Source organism: Anas acuta, chromosome 1 (genome assembly GCF_963932015.1).
Source record: "Anas acuta chromosome 1, bAnaAcu1.1, whole genome shotgun sequence".
NCBI lineage: Eukaryota > Metazoa > Chordata > Aves > Anseriformes > Anatidae > Anas > Anas acuta.
Window position 1 is genome coordinate 53,215,741 of NC_088979.1, and position 21,318 is coordinate 53,237,058.

At 40.1% G+C, this 21,318-nt stretch overlaps 1 protein-coding gene across 3 annotated transcripts in view; it reads right to left on the reverse strand.

Moving 5' to 3' along the window:
- Window positions 1-21,318, reverse strand: part of ABCC4 (ATP binding cassette subfamily C member 4 (PEL blood group)) — a 148,160-nt gene that overhangs the window by 18,364 nt on the left and 108,478 nt on the right. For all 3 annotated transcript variants that reach the window (XM_068677069.1, XM_068677086.1, XM_068677076.1), the window contains 4 exons: window positions 18,027-18,182; window positions 13,791-13,880; window positions 13,166-13,338; window positions 6,090-6,195 (listed from right to left, as the gene is read on the reverse strand). In XM_068677069.1, coding sequence (XP_068533170.1) covers window positions 6,090-6,195; window positions 13,166-13,338; window positions 13,791-13,880; window positions 18,027-18,182 — 525 coding nt within the window. The remainder of the gene's footprint in view (window positions 1-6,089; window positions 6,196-13,165; window positions 13,339-13,790; window positions 13,881-18,026; window positions 18,183-21,318) is intronic.

A 21,318-nucleotide genomic window follows, 5' to 3' on the forward strand; every position in this document is an offset into this window, starting at 1 on the left:
ATAACGTCAAAACCCCTTTCAGCTTCTGGGCACAAAAAATCTATCAATTTAATACACTTCCAGATCTCCTACTCTAGAACTCTGCAGGACTGAACAACAGCTCTGAATCTACCTCTAATTTTTCCTACTTTTCAGAAAGTTTCATGTTTAACCATCTGAGGCTCCAGGAATACCTGTGGTCTTGTCCATTGGCTTGCCTTAGACATTTTATCCATTTGAGGGTCTGTATGTGACAGCAGTTAGCTCTCTGCTGACAGAAACCCTACATATACATACTTAGGATGTATATGTACACCCTAAGTATATATACATCAACGCTAATGGTAACACACAGTTTTCACAAAGAACTGCTCTGCAGCTGGGACTACAGATTTCTGTATCTTGTAACTTACATAATCCCCTAAAGAGAATGTATAAGATTTACTATAAAGCATATCCATTTTCCAGTGTTGATATTTAAACAAGCAGCAAAAATGCCACCAAGAGAAGAGCCAACAGAGCACGGCATTTATAGCTTTCACTCAGTAATATCAATTTTAGTCCAACACCAGCACCTTTCTACATTCTCCACACGTCCATCTGAAGATGGGCCACTGGAGAAAAGTTCACGTGAAGGTTGTCAGTAGGGTGGCTGGGGCCTCTTGCCCTCCTTCAAGAGCTCTGCTTCTACCTGGGCTGCAGATTCAGGCTCCCCCAAGCTTATTCTCTCTTGTCGGCTGCACAGAGTTGTGTCTAGCTGTGGGAGACTGCCCTAGCACTCTGCAAACTGCCCAGATGTCCCTGCATTTTCCCCTTTCCTTTCAAGGTGTTTGTACCTGATTTCAGTGGACTGATGTGCCCTGCTGCAGTGAGATGTCCACAGTGTATGTTTTATCCACAATGCCTGATTTATGAGGCTGAGATGTTCCACCATGGTAAATGCAATGTCAGAAAAATGGGAACACCTGAGTGAGGGAGGTGTACCAGGGAGATGTGGGAAGTAATTTTCCATCGACCAAAAAAAAAAAAAAGAACTCAAGCCTGGCTGTGAAGCACACTGTACTGTTATCCTGAATATTAGTCATTTCAGTATGCAACCACAACAGGTTTTCCCATAAATAAATCAAATCTCTTCCCATGGTTCTCTTCCTCAAAAACTTCCAATTTGAATGAGTTTTTAATTACTAGATCAAGTTCTGCTTGCATAAAGAGCTTCCATTTCAAAGAAGCATTACACTGATATGAAAAATCTCTGTGGAGAAAACATCCTTGTCATTGGGAAATGCACAAGTTCTGGCTACTTTGAGACTTCCCTATAGAAAGGCCACAGGATGGTATATAGGGCAAACAACCATGTGAGACTCTTGGCAGATGCATTCATTATGGCCCCGAGTGAGCCTCAATTCCTGTATGCCTTGAGTTTCCCCCCCCCCCCATCTCTAAAAATACAGTTTCTAAAAAGTATTTCTCAACCTGAAGAAGGAAGCAGAGAAGAGGGGGAGGAATGGATGATGGGGATTTTACGAGATCCCACTGGAAGTCTTGGGAGTGGTGCCTCCCAGCTGCCCCAGGCTACTCCTGGCTGGGTTCACTGAGCTGCAGATGCAATTTAGGTAAAAGGCCCTCGCCCTCTAAGGTGAGGAAAGGACAAGGAAGCAGCTGTTGTGGTGGTGGGGAAGCCACGTGGAATGAGGGGCTAGTGGAGCAAGCCTGAACTGAACTTTTGCCAGGATTTGCCTTCATAACGAGAGGCAACTGCGGTGCTTCTCCTCTGCCAGGGAGAAGGATGTCTGCCTGTGCCAAAGGGCTAAGATGGGATGCTGCAAGCACCTGATGGGAGGAGAAACAACTTGGATTCTCAAACAAATGAGGAAAAAAGAGTGAGAAAATGTCCTATGAGGAGCACGGGAGGAAAAAAAAAAAAAAAAAAAAAGAAGTTTGAAAACCACTGGATTATAATTTTATGGTAGCATTATTTGATGGCCTGACTTAACAAGTCTTTCCAACTTTGGTTCCAGAGATTGTATGGATACTTCCCTATCTCACCCAGGTGTTTGAAGTTTAATTAATTAATGTTTGTAAAGAGCGTTACAATTTCCAGATGAAAGGTCCCATGCAAGTGCAATGTAGTATTACTCATTGAGGTGATTGGGTTAGAGAGTATCACATTACACAATACAGCTCTTCCCTCAATGATTTTATGCGTTTGAAGTTCTGATAAAATGTATTTATCACTGAGACAGATATAATGGAAATACTCTTAAGGCGTGACCTGGATTATGAAACCAGAGGTATGGTTTTGGGAATGGAACAAACGAGAATTAAAACAACTCCCGAGGCCAGATTTGTCTACAGTTGTATAAAACGTATTCTGTTCTTCCTTTTTTTTCCTATTCCAGTAGGCTTTCTTCTCTTCTAAAATAGAACCGGTTATTACAATGGGTGTGAGCAGACATGCAACAGTTCACGTTCAGTTCCTATTTCCATACTCATCCAACTTGACATTTTCTCATGACTTTCGAAAAATTATTTTCTGTTCTCTCTCTCTCTCTTTTTTTTTTTTTTTTTTAAGGTTTAAATTAACCCTAACGATGAACATTTTCTTTTTGGGAAGTTCTACTTTAACCAGCAATTAAATCAAATCACATCAAAAGTATGTGGACAACGTCAAACTGAAGGCTGCAGTCAATATGCTTAAGGCAGGGATGACAACCAAGGGGATCCAGATGTAGACAGGCTAAAAGAATAGGTCACCAGGAACTTCAGGACACTGAAACAGGTCAGATAAATGTCCTGAAAAGGACATTCAAAGACCTGAATCCGGAATGGACTAACTGCCTCTTAACAATACCAGTAAGTGTCTGGGCAACAGCTCAGGTGAAAAGGAGCTGGGGTCCTGAGAGATGTAGGCTGAACAAAAGTCAACCGGTGTGCCATGGGTATCAACAGCACATTCACACCCTCTTTTCCCTAAAACAAGAAAGATGAAGACAAATTGGTGTGAGTTCGAAACAGGGTCACCAGGGTGGTCAGGGCACTGGAGCACTTGCCCTGTGAGAAGAGGCTGACAGAGACAGTTTGTTCATCCCTGAGAACAGATGACTTCAGGGGAGTGAACAGAAATCTTCCCATACCTACAAAGCCACTCAGAAGAAAGAGCCAGGCTCTTTAGTGAGATGTACAGTGGGGAAACATTTGCCATAAACTGAGGGGAGGGTTCAACTGGATATAAGGAAGAGAAGATTTCATGGCAGATAATCAAGCATTGGGGCAGATTGCCCAGACAGCCTGTGGAATCTCCACCTTTTGAGGTTTTCAAGACCCAACTGGATAAAGCCCTGAGCAACCTGATCTGAAATTGTACTAGAGACCTCCTGTGGTCCATTCCAAATCTTACTGATTCAGTGGGCAGGGAGGGAAATCCTAGTTTGTGCCCAGGTTACGTATACTTGTTCAGGAATGGGCTTGGACTTATGACCAAGTCAAGAAAGCTGAATAGGTCTGCTCCAAATTTATATGAGAAATAAGTTCATTCATTGTTTGTCAAAAGACAGTATTAATATGTCAATATTCCAACTGTGAGGTTCCATTTTTGTTGTTCTTCACTCATTTTCTATCCAACTTACCAGGACAGCCAGTAACAGAGATTTGGGATGGCTCACAAATGAAGGCGTTATTACATCTAGAAGTCTCAGTTGAAGAAGAAACAAACCCAAAAGTTTTAATAATAATACATGATAGTAGAAGAACAATGCACTGCAGTTTGTGCATTTTTACTGCACAAAGTTAATTTCGTGAATTACTAAAACACATTGTAATTTCAAGAGACCAAATTTTAAAATACGCAGCTTTTTTAGCCGAGTCTTCTGAATTTTCCTGATATTTAAGTAAATGATTATTTTTCCATGAATGCTGTTTTTATTGTTAATAGCACTCATTAATTGTTTGTTCTCTAGAGGAATATTCTTGTTCTTTGTATTTTTAACACACACTTTTCTTACTCTTCCAAAATTCTGTTTATTTCCACTAGGAGTTACATGCCTGAGTAAACCAAGTAATTAAAAAGAGTAACAAAAGCACACCTGCCACAATTCTGATCATTCTAAACATGCTGTAATATTTCTGATTTGTTTGGAAGCAGAATCAGTACCTCTGAATAAGGATGTCGAGAAAACCAGCTTTTTAATGGGTCAACATGCCAGTTTCCTTCTTTTTTCTGCCTAATGCTTCTCACTCTCCCTTCACCCTAACATTACAGAAATCTGTAAGAAGATCAAAATAAAGCAATGTAAAAAGATGAAAAATATTTAAGTTACTAATGACTGTGGACTCTTAAGGTATACTTTCATGAAATCTCCTCTTTAATGGACTTTAAAGCGATCAAAGCCATTCCATAAAGACTGTATTAGACAATGTATGAACAGAAATGGACTTTTAAGAAAGTAGGAATCTTAATAGTGGCTAAACTGAAAAAACATAAGGTCAAAAATAAGACACTGTCTCTAGAAGTAGCACAGAGTAGTTACACCATTGGCAATAATACTGAACAGTTTGAGAAGAGTGATTTCCAAATTTCATGTCTTATTCAAATGATTTTAGCAAAAACAGTACACAAGAACATCCAGTTTTCATCTGAACTGCATGATTTTAAAGGTAATACTAAGAAAACATCTTCATGGAAAGAGTACTCTGTGCATAACATGTTAATTGTAGTTAATGAACCAAAACCCACAGAAATCCCTTTGGACAGCTAACAAACACACACAGCCATTAATTAGGTCACAGTTGTTTCCTCACAAGTCTTTTGTTCACTTTAGTTGTAGAGAACACCAACATACCCATTAGACTTGTGGGGAGGTATTCACCAGTGAAGAAAATATTTATTTATTATACCTTAAATGCTTGCAATTATACAACTTATTATGGCAGTTCTGCTGGTTTCTCTCTTTGTACGTAAACTACGATCACTCGGTTCACAATCTGCTCTATTCTATTCTTCAGAACACCACTCACCTCAGCAGATCCAATTGTTTCATTTTGCATACTTTGGGCAACCATTGTACCTCAATCACAGATTTTAAGATGTTTTGGGCATCCAATTAAGAAAAACAACAACGACGACAAAAAAAACACGGCACTGAAAGAATTAACAAGCTGCATTTTAACATAACAAAAGCTTCACAAATATTTTAGGGTTAGCATTGAGAGGATAAGGGTAATGTCTGCTTGAAGCACAACTAAATTTGAGTTGCACTCATGAACATGCTTTGCCCACTATGTCAGTCACTTCATTAACTGACCGAGGAAAACATTTCCAATGGGCTCCTGGTCCTACCGCAGAAAATTGCAAAAATGCAGACCGCACAACATTTCAAGGACACAAACCTGCCTGATTCCTGAGAGCCTATGAAAATAATTAGCACGGATTTTTTTATTTTCTATGCGTGCACAATACATTATGGGGCAGGCATGATGGCAAAGAGTATTTCACAGTGGCATAGTGTATCACTGCTCTGTTGGGAACAAAGATGGCAGAGGCTGCTGGATTGGAAGTGCTTCATCTTTCTGTTTGAACCTTGCTTTAGAAAGCTGGCCATGTTCATTACCTCACCAGTCTAGTTCCACTTCTTCCACCACCACCCTTGCCCCAGGGCAGCTGCTGCCTCCTTACCACCATGTCTCCTGCCCCAGAACCTCTACCACTTCCTTCTCACACATCCCACACCACTAACTATTGTCACTGCCTCCCTCAGCCCACCGAGACTGAATTAATAAACCTGACTGAATCCAGCTGACTCCATCCAGAGCCACTTGGGTGTGTCTTCACTACTACTGGCAGAGCTTATTTGCTCAAGTCTGCTGGTGCACCTTACCTACAATGTGTTTATGCCTCGCAGGTTGGAAACCACAGAGCCAGAAAATGTAAGCAGTCTTTTCAGGTCATTACTTCTACAGTTTTATGATTTGCCAATCACAGTAAGTAGGATAAGTAGGATAAGTCTAAAACACAACAAACTTCTGCCCATTTCTGGATCAAGAGTTAGCTGAATAAATACAATTACTCATTTTCAGTAAAAGAAAAAAGAAGAACGTAAGCAGTTAACTCTTACCATAATCCGGTCGCTGTCGATAATGGTGTTCAAGCGGTGTGCAATGGTCAGCACTGTGCACTGAGCAAACTTTTCACGGATTGTCTTTTGAATGAACTCATCTGTTCTGAAACACAGAAAGAGTAGTGCAGACAAACGTAAGATGCTTGCATGGATAACTGAATGACAAGTTTTATGACTTCATCAAACATAACTGCATATCAGGAAATGTTCTCATGAAGTCATGGTAGTGCTTCTTCCCCTTGTTACATTACATGACTTGGAGGCTTATCATGAAGCATGGCTCCAAAATCTATCCACTAATGGTTAAGGAGGAAATAACTTCTTCTTGGAAGCAGAGCAATAGGTTTCACTTCAAGAGACTGAATTCCCAGGCTTTGATTACAGATGGAGCAACATTCCTATTAGCAGGGTTAGATGTTCCTACAGATTTCTGCACCAAAATTCAACTGTCATTTTCTTTTAAGGTTTAGGTTGTGCAAGCAATGAAGAAAAGATGATGGAAGTAAATATCCTTCATGGCAAACAAATTGAACACCAGACAGCCCATAACCAAGGTTCTTGATTTCAACTGCAAAAGGGGATTAAATTGCAGAGCTGGTTGGTACATGAAACTAGAACTGGAGTAGCTCAAGAACTTGAATACAGAATGGCACACTCCATAAATGCAAAGTAATAACTGCCACAGAACCCAAGGAAAGGGATAAAAGCTTTCAAGTTTCATATAGTCTTACCCTACTATATGAATTAGCCACCTAAGGAAGGGTATCAGGTGGAAACATCAGGCTTGTAAAGAATGAAAATTAAGCTAGAGCACAGACACTGAAGCACAGTGTTAATGTGAAAATGTCACAAGTTAAGCTGAGAACGCTGAAAAGGAAATATAATTGTACTGAAAGATAAGAATATTTTAGTGTCTTTCTTTAGTTGTATAAACAAGTATTAAGGCAAACGACCAGCAATAAGACTGGAGATTGTTCAAGAAGCTAAATGTACAGGAGAAGCATTGACACCACCTAAGTTAAAGCACTACAGTAAGGCTTAAATTTGGAAATCCACATAGTCCACTTTAGAATCAATGAAAAGAGGAAAAGAATGGCTGGAAGGTGAATTAGAGCACCTGAATTAGGCAGCCATCAGGTGATGAATGCCCTCTACAGGCACCTGACAGCCCACAGTGCAGAGGGAGCCTTAGTTCCCAACCTGGGCACAAAGACATACCAGGTGACTATGCAAATATTGTGCACCAGCCGTCAATAAAACGATGAGTGGCAACAGCGAGGGTAAAGGCAGTGTGGGAATGCAGATAGAGAAGTTAAAATTCTTTTTCCAAGATAAAAGGAAGACACAAACAGCTCAAAATATACTGGGGTTAATGGGACCAGGGAGGCTGCGGCTTAGAATTGAAGTGTATGAAGGCACGGGTCTCATTTCCAAGATTCCTGCTGAAACAATATACTGTACTTTTATATAATGACCGGAGAATAATAAATGTTGTACGTAGAATTAAAACAAGACAAAGGAGATATATTTGCATGAACTGATATGTTCAGGGAGCCACGTTAGCTTCAACCAGCTGCTTGCAAAGCCTCAAACTGCTCAAAGCAACCAGAAAATCAAATACAATAGAACAAAGATGCAAGCAAAGCGTGTCTTCCTGGGACAAATTATGACTTTTTAGATAGAAATAGTACTCTACAGTGAATCTGTCTGGACATGACAAATATTTGACATTGCCTCATTAGTTAAGCAAAAGGAATTGTTCTCTTGCCACTATGTCAGGAGGCACTAACAACAAAAAGGGGCAAATGTAACTTTGGAGGAACAGGATGACTTGGAGAAACGGGAGTAACCTCTAAGTTTCCACAGCAGAAAGCACAACTTTGTGCTTCTGAGGACGGATCAGAACTCCTGTTACAAACTGCATAAGCAATCGGCATGACAGAGGAAAAGACAGATCACTGCAGATGACAGGATAAATCATCAGAGAGAAGGAAGACAAACAGTTAAGTAAGAGCTCCCGTGAAAGCTTACTGGGGATAGAAACATTTTAACTCCGTCATGAGCTGGAGATGATTCTTTAGACAGGAATTCATTCAGTCTTTGCCTAAATCCTTAGTGCAGCCTGGGCCACCAGACAGGTTTGGAATCTAGCAGACTCCTTTGCCCATCTTCTCTATCTCCTGCTAACAGCTTACTAGTAAGAACACTAAGGAAATGACAGGACCAGGCTCTTGGCCTCTGTCTGAGATAGCCTGGTCTTTATGCTCCTATTTCCTAAGAGAAGAGACAGGAAAGACTTAGGAAAATCCTTCTCCTCTGTTCAGTGCTGGTGAGGCCTCACATGCAGTACTGTGTCAAGTTCTGCGTTCCCCCGCACAAGAGAGACTTGGACATGCTGCTAACAGGCCAACAAAGGAGCACAAAGATGATTGAAGGACTGGAGCATCTCTCCTATGGCTGAGTGAGATGGGACTGTTTAGCCTGGAGAAGAGAAGGCTCAGGGCAGGATCTTATAAATATCTGTGTCTACCTGAAGGGAGCGTGCAAAGAAGATGGCGCCAGGCTCTTTTCAGGATGCCCTCTGACAGGACAAGAGGCAATGGGCACAAACTGTAGCACAGGAGGCTCCATTAGATCAGGAAACACTTATTTGTTCAACTGTGCAGGTGACTGAGCACTGAGCAGGTCACCCAGAGAGGCAGGAGAATCTCCCTGCTTGGAGATCTTCAAAGCCACCTGGACACGGTCCTGGGCAACCTGCTCTGGGTGGCCCTGCTTGAGCTGGGGTTGGACCAGCTGGCCTCCAGAGGTGTCTTCCAGCCTCAACCATCCCATGTGATTCTGCAACCAGAGAACATGTTTCACATCTTCTGCTTTTGAACCAAGGCCGCTGTGCCATCAGGGAAAGGGACAGGAGGAGAAGTCACGACAGGTTTCTTTGGCCCCGTGTGTTAACAGTGTCCTTAAGGGAAGGAAGCCGTGAATCCTTAACACTCCCCTAGCGTGTGCATGGTTCAGATCACAGCAATACCGGTGCTTTCACCCCATTGTTAACGCACACGTGTATTTTTTGCCGTCTTCTCAGCGCTACCTCAATGACCTGGCTACTCTTTATTTCGACTGAGCAAATCAGGGCCACACATGATAACACTCAGTAGGGAAGAGGCTTATAGAGACAGCAGGATGCATTCTCTGCAGTGGTTAGAGATAGTCTACACTGAATAGAAAAATGGAAACAAAGGCTTCAATACGACCTGGAATAATGTAAAGAAAACCTTTTTCTTTCCCTATAGTCAAGCTCAAGGTGAGGTTTCCTGCAGAGCTACTGAGGAGCACAGAGAATTGTAGCTTGCTCAGGAATTTTGAAAATAACTTTTAAAAGAGCTCAAAACAATTTTCAACTCTCAGGTTATTCCCACTGTTATCTCAGGAGAATGCATAATCCTTGAACATCTCTGTTCCCTGTATTCATTTATTATACCTGCCTTTAACACATGCATTCCTTACAGCACCATCCCTCCCTGCATTTACAATAGAAAACATTTCTCATTCTTTTATAGATACTATCAATCTATTGTCTTAAACAAATATTTCTTGAACATAAACTTATCCCTCTGGTCGTATTGTGGATGCGACAAATGTTCTCAAATGAGACTATAATCACAGGAAGACAATACAGCTCAATCCTCAAATACCACAGTATGAAATCTCACGTAGGTATCTCCACTGGCAGACCCAGACCAGACCCTCTCTAAGGTTAGTGGTAGATCTTAAAGTATAGTTTTTAGGCAGAAGCACTGTCAGTAACCTCCAGAGAACCTTGGAGAGAAGGTAGGAAAGGCAAGAAAATCTCAGACTAACTATGAAATGGGACTGCTTGTAGAATTAAGCACTGACGGGTGCAGAGACTATATTATATGCCAGTTAGAGCTCTCCACCCTCCAGAAAAGTGCCAAAGGAAGCATAATTTCTGTCCTTTTTTGAGGGCCACAGATTGTACACACCTTTGGGCTGCCAACCCACACTGATAAAGCGGACAAGCAAGTGCCAAGGGATTCCATCGTCCCCTTCAGTGGATCAAACTTTCAGGCACATTATAAACCAAAGATACAACCTGAATACCAAACCAGGGCTGCTGGATGACAAAAGCTCAACCTGGATCTGATAATATGAAAATGGGAACCACGATGCTCCCCATTACGCAGAACAACACAATAAGAAAGCACAAAATGGTGGCACGGCTGTCCCGCTGACACCACGGATTGGGGATCTAAGAGCAGGTTTCACAGCAACCCAAGATCTGGTATATCCTGAATTAGTTGACTGTGTAAGAAGAAAACTGGATGAAGAGCAAGAATAAACACAGTCTGAGTGTGAAGCAACTGAGCTGCTTGAAAGAAACACTGGGTAAGTCGTTATCTCCAGCTTAGTGTCCTCCTGGGATTGTCCTGGAAGCATATCTCTCACTGCGCTATTCCTGAGCGGCCTCGGAGAAAGCAACACTTGATGATAACTGCTCCGAAAGAGAAACGAGTGCAGATACCAATTAGATGCAACAGAAAGTTAAACCTTACAAGGTTAAACCGACTAATGAACTGAACCATGTGCAGCGACTGCTTTTAACCACAGTCAATAAACAACCAGTGTAAAAATGTGATGGTGGTCTGGCCCTAAAAGGTTGTGTCCTCTGCAAGTAGTAAAAATACAAGTTAATAAATACTACTGTACTCAGAGAGCACTGAACTTAGTATTAAAGAAAGAAAAAAGAAAAACATGAAGAAAGAAAAAGCCTCAGCTACTAGGGATTTTGTTTCAATATATCACCAAAGTGACTGCAGAAAGACTTTTCAGCTCTTCTCCTCCAGCTTTCACACAACTTTCCCGAATCACTTAACTGCTATAAAATTATTCCGTTCTTAGGGATAAGAATTCTGGCTTCAGGACTAAAAAGATAACATCAAATTAAATGCCTGTCAGTCATCGCATACAACATGCGAGCAGTCTGACTTAGGAGAACCTTCTTTATGGCAGGCTCCTCCTCTCCCTGTGAAGAGCACCGACACCCCTGCAGCATGCAGAGCAGCCAGTCGCTATGAGGAGGTAATAGGGGTACTTATGGGAGCTGGGAGACGTAGATAGGAGGGAGAAAGATGCACTCCAAATTCCTTCCCTTTATTCATTTGCTCAGCTTCACTCAACAGCAAACAAGAATGGCCTAGCCAAGAGGGAGAACCATGGAGAAGAGTCCCTCAGCCCAGGGAAATGTCACATCCACTGCCTCATGGCATCTCACCCATCCCTCTCCTCCTCCCACCCTCAAACCCTGGCTTCTCACATTTGCTTCCAGGTTGAATTGAAGGAGGGACACGGTTGCAGCAGCGGTTGAGGTAAAGAGATCAAGAGCCAGAACAACAGAAAAAGAAATAATAATCTCCAGAGCCGGCGGCAGCTCCCCATGGTTTCCTATCCCAGGTGCTTGATATGATGTGTGCTTGCCGCCAGGCTAGAGACAAGGGTGCCAGGTATGGGGGTTGTGCATCAGAAGAGGAGGAGGTTTTCTTTACATGCCAAAAATGCCTCCCTAACTGCTCAGTTAAGCAACACACATCAGCATTTCCTGATGAACGTCCTATCAGATTGCACAGCTGAAAAATACTTTGCTCTAGTTTTAGCAACACATTAAGGAAAAGGTAATAATGACTGTAATGCAAACTGAATTCAAAGGAGAAGTTCCAAGTTATTATTTTTATTGTTATGCCTAGAGTTGATACAAACAAACATTTACCTTATTATAATATATATTGCAGCGCACATTAATCAAGATCAATTAAATGGATAGTGCAAGTTGAGAACACACACGTTAGATGCCAAAATAGGGAGGATGAGTAAGATGGTATTAAATTTCCACAGCTATGATTAATCACAGTTAATCTATCAGTGCTTAGACAAAAATATACTAATAGTCAAAAAAGAAAAAAAAAAAAAAGGAACCTCTGGGAAGGGAAAACACTGCTCTAAAGATTTCAGAAATACACTGTGAGCTGAACTGCAAAGCTACCCTAGTGGCACCATTTCTCCCCCAAGAAGATGTTATAAAAATGAGTCACGCCCAGATGACATACAAAATCCTTAATGCATCTGTTTGAGAGACTTGCTGTGTTATTGTCCTCTTTGGACTTTGAGTTTTCCCTCAAGCCATAGTTTGTTGGAACTATATATTCAGCTCAGGCTAATTGATGCAGTACGTTTGCAGTATTGTTTCCAAAATATTTCCACCAGCGTTTCAAATGTTTCAAAAATTAACAGTGGGGGTACTTCGCTATTGGAACAATGTAACACGGGTTGTCATTGAAAATTTTTTCTATTGAGGTTGGATGTTCTTCTAGAAGTACACTCTAGTTCAAACAAGAACGAATTCAGGAAAGTTCTGCTGGTCTGAGTTATACAAGACAAAATAATGAGTGATAAATGAGCTCCTCCTCTAGCTTTAAACACCTCCAAATCTGTTTTGCAATTGCTGTGGTCTTTAGAATAGCTTACCTTTTCCCCCTTACTTTATCTACATTGGTATCTGAGCCATCTGAAGGGACAGCACCTCACAACCATATGGGTTTTGCCTACAACCGCTTGTTACCCTTCTAATTTTGCCTTTTTTTTGGGGGGTGGAAGAGAGAGGAAGATTTTTTTATTATTATTATTCATTATTTTTGCAGAGACATTTCTTCCTGTAATCAGCAGAACTCAGCTTAGTTTCATAGCTATTCTGATGTTACTGATCTGCACTTCCAGGGAAGTTTTTGTTGATGGCTGCAGGACAGATCCATTTGGAATATTAATCTTTCTATTCCACACTGAAATCAGGGATATTCTGGGCACATATCCAGCTTATATCATCTGTTCTGGGCCTGAAGCTGAGCCATCCCAATATGAATAGACAGTTATGATAGGATTGTGGAAAACATAGAACAGCAATACAAATGACAAGAAACACAAAGTATTTAAGTTCATCTCTACAGCACAGGTGATCACACCGAAGAAAAACAGCTCATCTTAACATGACATTTTGTTTTTACCTTGGGTCCACATTTGCTGTTGCTTCATCAATGATAAGGATCCGATTTTTTTTTAGAACCGCTCTGGCAAGACATACCAGCTGTCTCTGACCAACACTAAAATTAGACCCAGATTCTGCCAGCTGTGTCTCCATTTTGTTAGGCAGATCTTCCACAACCTCCTTCAGTTGCACCTGTTGACATGTCAACATACTGTAGGATGAGTAACTCCCTTTTAAATCAGCTATTGTACGTTTGATGACACAACAATAACTATGCAAGGTTTACCTTTTATATTCTGACACAAAATGACTAAGTGCCAAGTTGGATTACAGTGTGTCAGTTATTAGAATTCTAAAAAAGCATATTGTTAAGAATCTATTAATGTTCATTAAAACTAAGATATGAATCAAAATGTAACCAAAACATCATCCCAAGGGATAATTTTTTCATAAAAGACTTATATAACAATATGCATGTCTACACACACATGCACAAACACACACATTCACAAACACTCACACAACGCTCTGCTTTTTTCCATCAACAGCTATGCCCGTAACAAACCTCATGAAAACATCTAAAACCCAATGCACACAAGCATAATGGTGTTACTTGGCTTGTAAATACAGATTTAGTAAGTCACCTCTTCCAAGGCATTCCACAGATCCTCGTCAGTGTATTCATTGAAAGGGTCTAAGTTTTTCCTCATAGTTCCAGTGAATAAAACAGGCTCCTAAAACCCAATAAAATTAGCATTCTGTTATAAACACAGGTTTTAGATCACAATAGGTTAGCTAATAATAATCAGAACCTATATCAACAGTAACATAGAAACATCCTACAACAAGCCATCTTTTATGAAATACAGAAGAGTATTTAGCACACTGAAAAGAGAGGGGGGGAGACAAGTGTCTGGCCACTCTGTGTGGAGCTGATTTCCCAAACAGGGCAGGTCTATTTGCAGATTACAGCACACAGTTATGTCGGTACTCAAATGGGCATTTAAATCCCACTGTTTTGATGCCACAAGCTATATATATATATACTCACATGCAATCACTGCTATCCTGGTATTGTTAATGAGAACCAGAAACTGCTGCTGTCAATGGGGTCACACTCCTAAATTATGTTTGGGCAGTTTTGAAAATTTATGTTTACACTAAATAAAACAAGAGAGGAATTCAATTGCTCACAGTGCCATTTTCATTTTCATTTTCCTTTTTTTTTTTTTTTTTTTAAACTCTTAATTTCATACCAGAAAACCCCTTCAATTTTACCAGCAGAGCCTAAAAGAAACAGATTTCACCATTTCCGTGCAATGTTTAAATCTACACGTGTAAATGTGTATCTTACACTCACACGTAAGTTCATCTATATGGCTTCAGCATTATACCAAGCTTATCGAGATCTGGAGTATTGCTGGGCTAATTCAAAATAAACTAGGGAGTCAAATCAGTACGGTCGCCCAGTTCAGGTACCAGTGTGGCTTTACCTGTGGTCGAAGCAGCCACTGTTCTCATTCAGACCAGTAACAGATAGTAAACTGGCAAAAACTAGCAGAAATCAATGCACACTGAAAAATGTACTATTTGAGAAGCGGGAAGATGGCTTTTGGTCCAGCATTCCCTAAGCATCAGGTCAGTACTCACTAAGGGGATTTGACAGACCAGAGAGTTGTGTACTGACAAAACAAAACTCCTCTTTATACTACACAAAGACAACAACAAACCAAGAGCTGTACCAGTACTAATGATAAATGGAGAAAATGTTAGCAGAGTCTAGTTTAAATTGGAGAAATCTTTTGCCTTTTTTTTTTTTTTTCTCCTAAAGAATGTTTAAAGTTGTATTTGGTAATTTCAGCTTACTCCAAGACTACCTTCTGTCTTGACTGACATCCCACCTAAGCCTAGTGATGGCCAGCTCCATCCAAACGGCAGCAGCAAATCAGAACAGAATTTCTGCCTTCACTTACTGTCTTCACATCGAAACTATTCTGAGTGGTATAAAAGGACTAACTCAGACAAAACATGCCACAAGCAGTATAAAAAAACATATGTGTTTCTTGACATGGCACACCAATTATTTGAAAGTATCTGTTGCGTTGGCAAAACATGTCGCTAAAAACCTGTTGAATGAACAAAAGGATTTAATAAAAACATTAGCAGGCTAAAGAACATTTTTCTTCAAAAAAAAAAAAACACCTTAGGAAGTAATTTGTTTAACAATAACTATTTTAATACTCCACTTGGTGTGTTTTTTGAAGGTATTGTTAGGTTTATTTTCCTTTTCAATCTATTTTTATAGGTTGGTAAAATAAGCAACTGAATTTATAAAGTGTTCATAACTATTATAAAGTCCTAACAACAGACGTGTACTGCAACAGTAGATAAGGATATTTTTTAATTATCATTTCTGACACAGATTATTATTTAAAATAGCCTGGTTTATGAGAGGAAAGTAATAAGACAAACCTGTAAATAATTGTTGTAAAAATGCTTGCAGTCAGGGAGGCAGACAACATTTGCATAGGAAAGATTTACAAACACAGCCTTCACACAGCTCTATCCAAGCAAGCAATTAGAAGCCTAAGCACATTTTTATTTCTCCAGGTATGTATTTAAGCTTACATATAAGAAAACATCAGCCTTGACTCATCACTCTAGGAATGGGTTAGTTTAGCGTGCCTTATGTTATAGTTTTAATGAATCTCTCTCTCTTTTTTTGTTGTTGTTGCTTTTTTTTTTTTTTTTTTTGACTTCCCACATAATTGTGGAGATATTTGCTGCAAAACAACTGCCTGATGTTACGTGACTATTTCTATTATTGACATTACTGTTATTAATGCACTACAAAGACAATGCTTATCATTCGGTTTAGTCTAGTATAAACCTAATTCCAAACCTTTCTCCTCTTCCTGCTACCACCACTTCATTGTTTCACATATTTTTAGTAAAAACAAGTCCTCTCCTATATGGAAAAGAAATGCTACCTGCTACCCTTCAGACAATTAAAACCCTTTGGGACCATGACGAAAACCCTATCACAATATTCTACTGGTTTGAAATAGTTTTATAACCATGTGATAAGCTAATGTATGAATAAACAAACCACCACATATAATTAAATAGTGAACTTTGAGCATCTGCTTTAATCAGTGTGTAGAAACTGAATTTGACCAGCAGCTTTTCTGTGTCAGCACTATCTTATTCAACTGGGTTGAATGCTTCCAAATGTAGAAATCAAAAAAAAAAAACCACCAAAACTTAAGTCCACATAAAGTTCTCTTTAGATATAAAAAGGTGACTAGTCCCACTGGGTACCTCTGCCATGCATAAACAAATACCTCAGCATGCAGAAACAAAAAGGCAGCCTGCATAAGGCAGCAATCCAGTTGTTGGGGGAGTGGTGTTCTTTTTTGTTTGTTGGCCTTTTATTTTATTATTATTATTTTTTAGTAATAGCATATCTACTTTCTCTGATTCCTGCTCTTGGGAAAGGGGAAAAAAAAAAGGCAGGTAAGCAGGGAGGCTCAGAACCACTGTTCATTACCATTTTTATCAGATTCTCAAATTAAAGAAAGTAATATAAACACTCTGAATGCCATCCTGCCAACAGGCTAGCAAACATTCAGATACAAAAGTGGTCAAAGGTTTCTAAATACAGCTCCTGTAGTAAAATACAGAGAATTAATGCTAAACATGGCAAATGAATTCCTCTGCTTTCCAGCCTACTGTTCTATCTACCTGCTAGAACAACCGAGATGAATTATTTGCCAGAAAGATGACTTTGCATTTCCAACATACGAGCTCTTCCCTCTTCTTTTGCTCTCCACTGGAGAGGGAGGGAGGATCACAGGAGAGATCAGAGCCCTCATGAAACATGGTAACCTGCACAGGCTCTGCCTTCAGGAAGTTTTGAGGTTATACATAACCCTTCTCTGGTTCATTGTCTCATTTGAAAGGCAGACAATAGAAGACAACACTTCTGGTCTACGGGATTTCTTGGAACATTCATTCTTCTGTTCCAACATCAGAGATGAGGTTATTCCCAATATTGTCTTATTTTTTTCCTTCATTGCAGCCTTTCCTGCATTCAGCTTCTGAAGATCACCAAGTTTTTATTTATAGGTCATAATGACTCACCTTTCTCCCTTCCTCTGCTCTCCTCCTCTCTGGCCCTGAAAAGGCTGTTAGCTCACTTCCAGGCAGCAAACTTGCTCTTTCAAGATCTAGCCTCAGTCACTTTGTACAGGGGTGACTACAGAGGTGAATGTGTCCCCTTAAACTCCCTTACTAAGAAAGCTTCAGCAACACATCAGGCAGTTTCTGCCAAAGGATCAACTTTGGAGATGCTTTCAGAGGATTGCTGAAGCTTGGTGTATTCCCACCAGATTTTCTTCGCTCATTCCCAGTCACGGAGGACAGCATGCTGCTAACATACATTTGCACTTACTCCAGAGGAACAGACAAGGAACAAAACTAGGAAGAAAATCTTCCAGTTCTCAAAGCTGATTCCATTTATCTTAAAATAATCAAGACCTTGTTCTAGCAAGAATCAGAGAACCATGGAATATCCTGAGTTGGAAGGGACCCAAAAGGATCACGCACAGTCCAACTCCTGACTCCACACAGAACCACCTAAAAATCAAACCATATGTCTGCGAGTAACGTCCATACGTTTTTTGAACTCTGACAGGCTTGGTGCCATGATCATTTCCCTGGGGAGCCTGTTCCAGTGCCCAGCCACCCTCTCAAATAATGCCTTGCAGAAGTTTCTCTGCCTACTGAATACGGGGGTGTATGTAGAACATATCCTGGCAAAGCGTTTTAAATACTACAGGGCTATAGGAAAAACATTTATAGCAAAGTCAGTTTCTTACCTGAGGTATAATTGATATTTTCTTCCTTAAGTCATGGAGGCCTAGCTCTGATGTCAAGTACTTATCAATCCAGATTCTTCCTTCAGGTTCAGCCAACCGAAAGAGGGCTGCTATAAGAGAGCTCTTCCCAGCTCCTGTTCTTCCCACAATTCCAACCTACAGAACAAACCAAGCTCGGACAATTAAACCAAGAGCCTTGCAGGATAAATTAATATGTCAAGCAATAGTTTTACTACATCACAGGATTTATAGTAGAACAAGCACCAAATAAAACTACTTTATAATTAACTTTTTTTTTTCCATGAGGAAAAAACCTCCCCCCCAGATCAGCTGGCATTCAGGTGACAATTGGATCCTCAGTGATTTCTTGGATCATATCATTCAAAGGTGAAAGAAATATTTTCCTAACAAAGATTTTCTCTTAAGGTGTTGTGTTTTATTGTATAAACAAGATAAAGGAGCTCAGTGAGTAGAGTAATGTGATTCAAGCTAGCCAATTTTACACTAAACCTCGTTTGCTCTTTGACATTAGGCAAATCACTTCAGGCATGCATCCACTTCTCAATCCAAAAAAGGACTCTTACAAAGCATTTCAGGAATAATTTATGAGTGCTATTCCCAATTTACATAACTAAGACTGATTTTGCTTAGTACTGTTAAGGTGAAGTTCTGTAAAGTAGTCAAGCTCGAGAGCCAAAATAAAGCTAAAACTAGCAGTAGGATTATAAACAGTATTCATGCTTCAGACAGCTTCAGCAGAGAGGATACAAGCATTGGAACTACAAGACTGCGTGGGCAAGCTGAAATTCTTGTCCAAACACGTGAAACAGTGAATAATAAAATCATAGTGATTCAGGCTTCTATAGGCTCCCCAAGGAAAAATAAGAAACTGTGTGCAACGTGAAAAAACAATGCTTTCAGAAAAAAAAAAAAAGAGGGAGAGACAACACAAAATATGGGATTGCCAACTTTAATGACAAGGGGTAAGATCTACAAGTACTTATATTAAATCAAGACTTAGGAGAAAGTAGGGCCATTAATAAGTAAGACGAGACATATAATTAGTGGTGATTAAACACTACTTGAACAGCAAATTCTTTTTTTTTTTTTTTTTTAAATGTTGTCTTCAGGTGAGGGATTCTTAGAGAAAACAATGTGCAGTAATCAATTGTATCATAGAAGGTGATGGGTGTAGTTCTCTACACAGATCTGATTTGGCAGGATTTGTTATTTCCTGTACTCAGTTCTAATTGCTACATTTCCAGAAAGAAATCAACCTACTGGAAAGAGTTCAGAGAAGTGCAACATAAAATTAATATGGGTTGGAGATACTGATTTTACGAGGAAGGATTTATGAGGATTAAACATGTACAATATAGCCTGGCGAAGTGATTTGGGTGCAGAAAGGAGGAAGAAACATGAAAACCTTCATGAATATACGTACAGACACCAGAGGGAATTACCCACTGCCTGAGACTCAGATGTATGCAGTAATGACTGCTGGAATGAAATTAAGCATAGGCAACATTACATTGAAGAGCAAGGAAAAACTTTCCAACAGCCAGAGACACTAACCCCAGATAAAGCAGCAGTGCCCGCATTTAAGCAAAAATAACACTAAAAAGGTATATGACAAGGAGCAACTCACAATGCATGACCTAAACAGCGTTTCCTACTTCTATTTTCTGATTGAACAGTTTCATCCAAAAATTCATTATTGTACAATTGTACATAAACTAACTAACATTTATACAGTGCTTATTAGTAAAGATACTGCACAATGTAAGCAAATCTGTTACAATAAATTATAAAATATCTTCTATTCTAAGTGATGTCAAACCAAATGATACGAAACAAAGGGAAAATAGTTACGAACAGTTACACCACCGCTCAAAAAGCGAATGCTGAATGGATACAGACATACGGAGTTATGAAAACAAAAGTTCAATTGTTCCTCTGTAAATGTCAGTGATATAAAGTATTGTATTAAGAATATAAAGAAAAAACATAAAAAATTGATACTTAAAATAAAAATGCAGCTGCTCTGCATATTGTCAAAATCCCACTTTCAGTTTGGCATCCAATGAAAGGACTGTGCTCTTCAGCATTTAGAGGAATCTATTTGTATTTTGGGTCCAATTGACTACAGGCTGCTGAAAATTGACATGAATTTGAAACAGCTCTCCCTATACACTTTTTTTTAAATTTTTTTTTTATACATTGTGTTCTTCTGAGGTCTCTGTTCATAACCAGTGCAAACACGAGGAGGGTTTGCAAATCGAAGTTCAGCCGCCTAACAGGAATCATCTGGGCACGGTTTCGTAGCCCGATGCACACCATGTGTATACACGAGAGTACACCTGCTGTACCGGGCTCATCATTACTCAAATGTCACTTGTACTTCAAAGTGGAGCTGAACAAAAAAATGAGAGTGAGATTTACAGCATGTCAGCTACTCCTCTCAAACTGCCCTTGTTACCCCTTAGGCAATCTCCCCGAGTATCTGCGTGAACAGCTGCCATGCCGTAAATCTAGACCCTCACCCCTCCTAACTTTTTTCATGTAGCCACATCCTCAGATCCAGGATCTGTTGGGGCAAGGTGTATTTAACAATGTTGGTCCATACTCATTCGCAAGTTGTTGAATTCAGCTAAACCCCCTGAAACAAAGGCTGGTCTTTAAAAATCAAGGCTGCACATGCTAATCTAAGCTAGGCTGAAGAGGTGAATCACAGCTGGCTGCTGGCAGAGCTCCTTGCATGACGCAGACCATGTTAGGTTAGCAAAGATGGTTCAACAGAAAGACCTTCCTAGCCTGCTTCGACTGTACGGAGATATTAAACGTGCAGTTTAGGTGGCAGCTGTAAAGGCACCGTAATCTGTAAGTGATCCCTTAGAAACGATGTCCTCCATTCTTACTGCACCTACAGCCTCACAGACTTGGTGCTGGGTCAGCTATAGGAAAAACTGCAAGCAGGCAGAAGTTTAAATTCACTCGTTCCATCAGAGGCACTGCAGCCACCAGAAGTCTGAAGTAGCCAGGGGTTTAAGCTGGCACAACAGTTCTCACTGACAGCTACATGCATCTGGAAACCTGGTTCTGAAGAGACATTTCTCCATAATTAAAAACAACGTACGGAGCACAGATGCTTGGGAGATTTATTTTACACAGTGGCAGTCTACTGCAGTATTGTGCAAAACATCATAGAAAACAAACATGAAATTCTTGGCAACAGTTTCAAGCTGGACAAATTCACTTCAGGATGACAAAACCACAGCATAACCACTCAGCA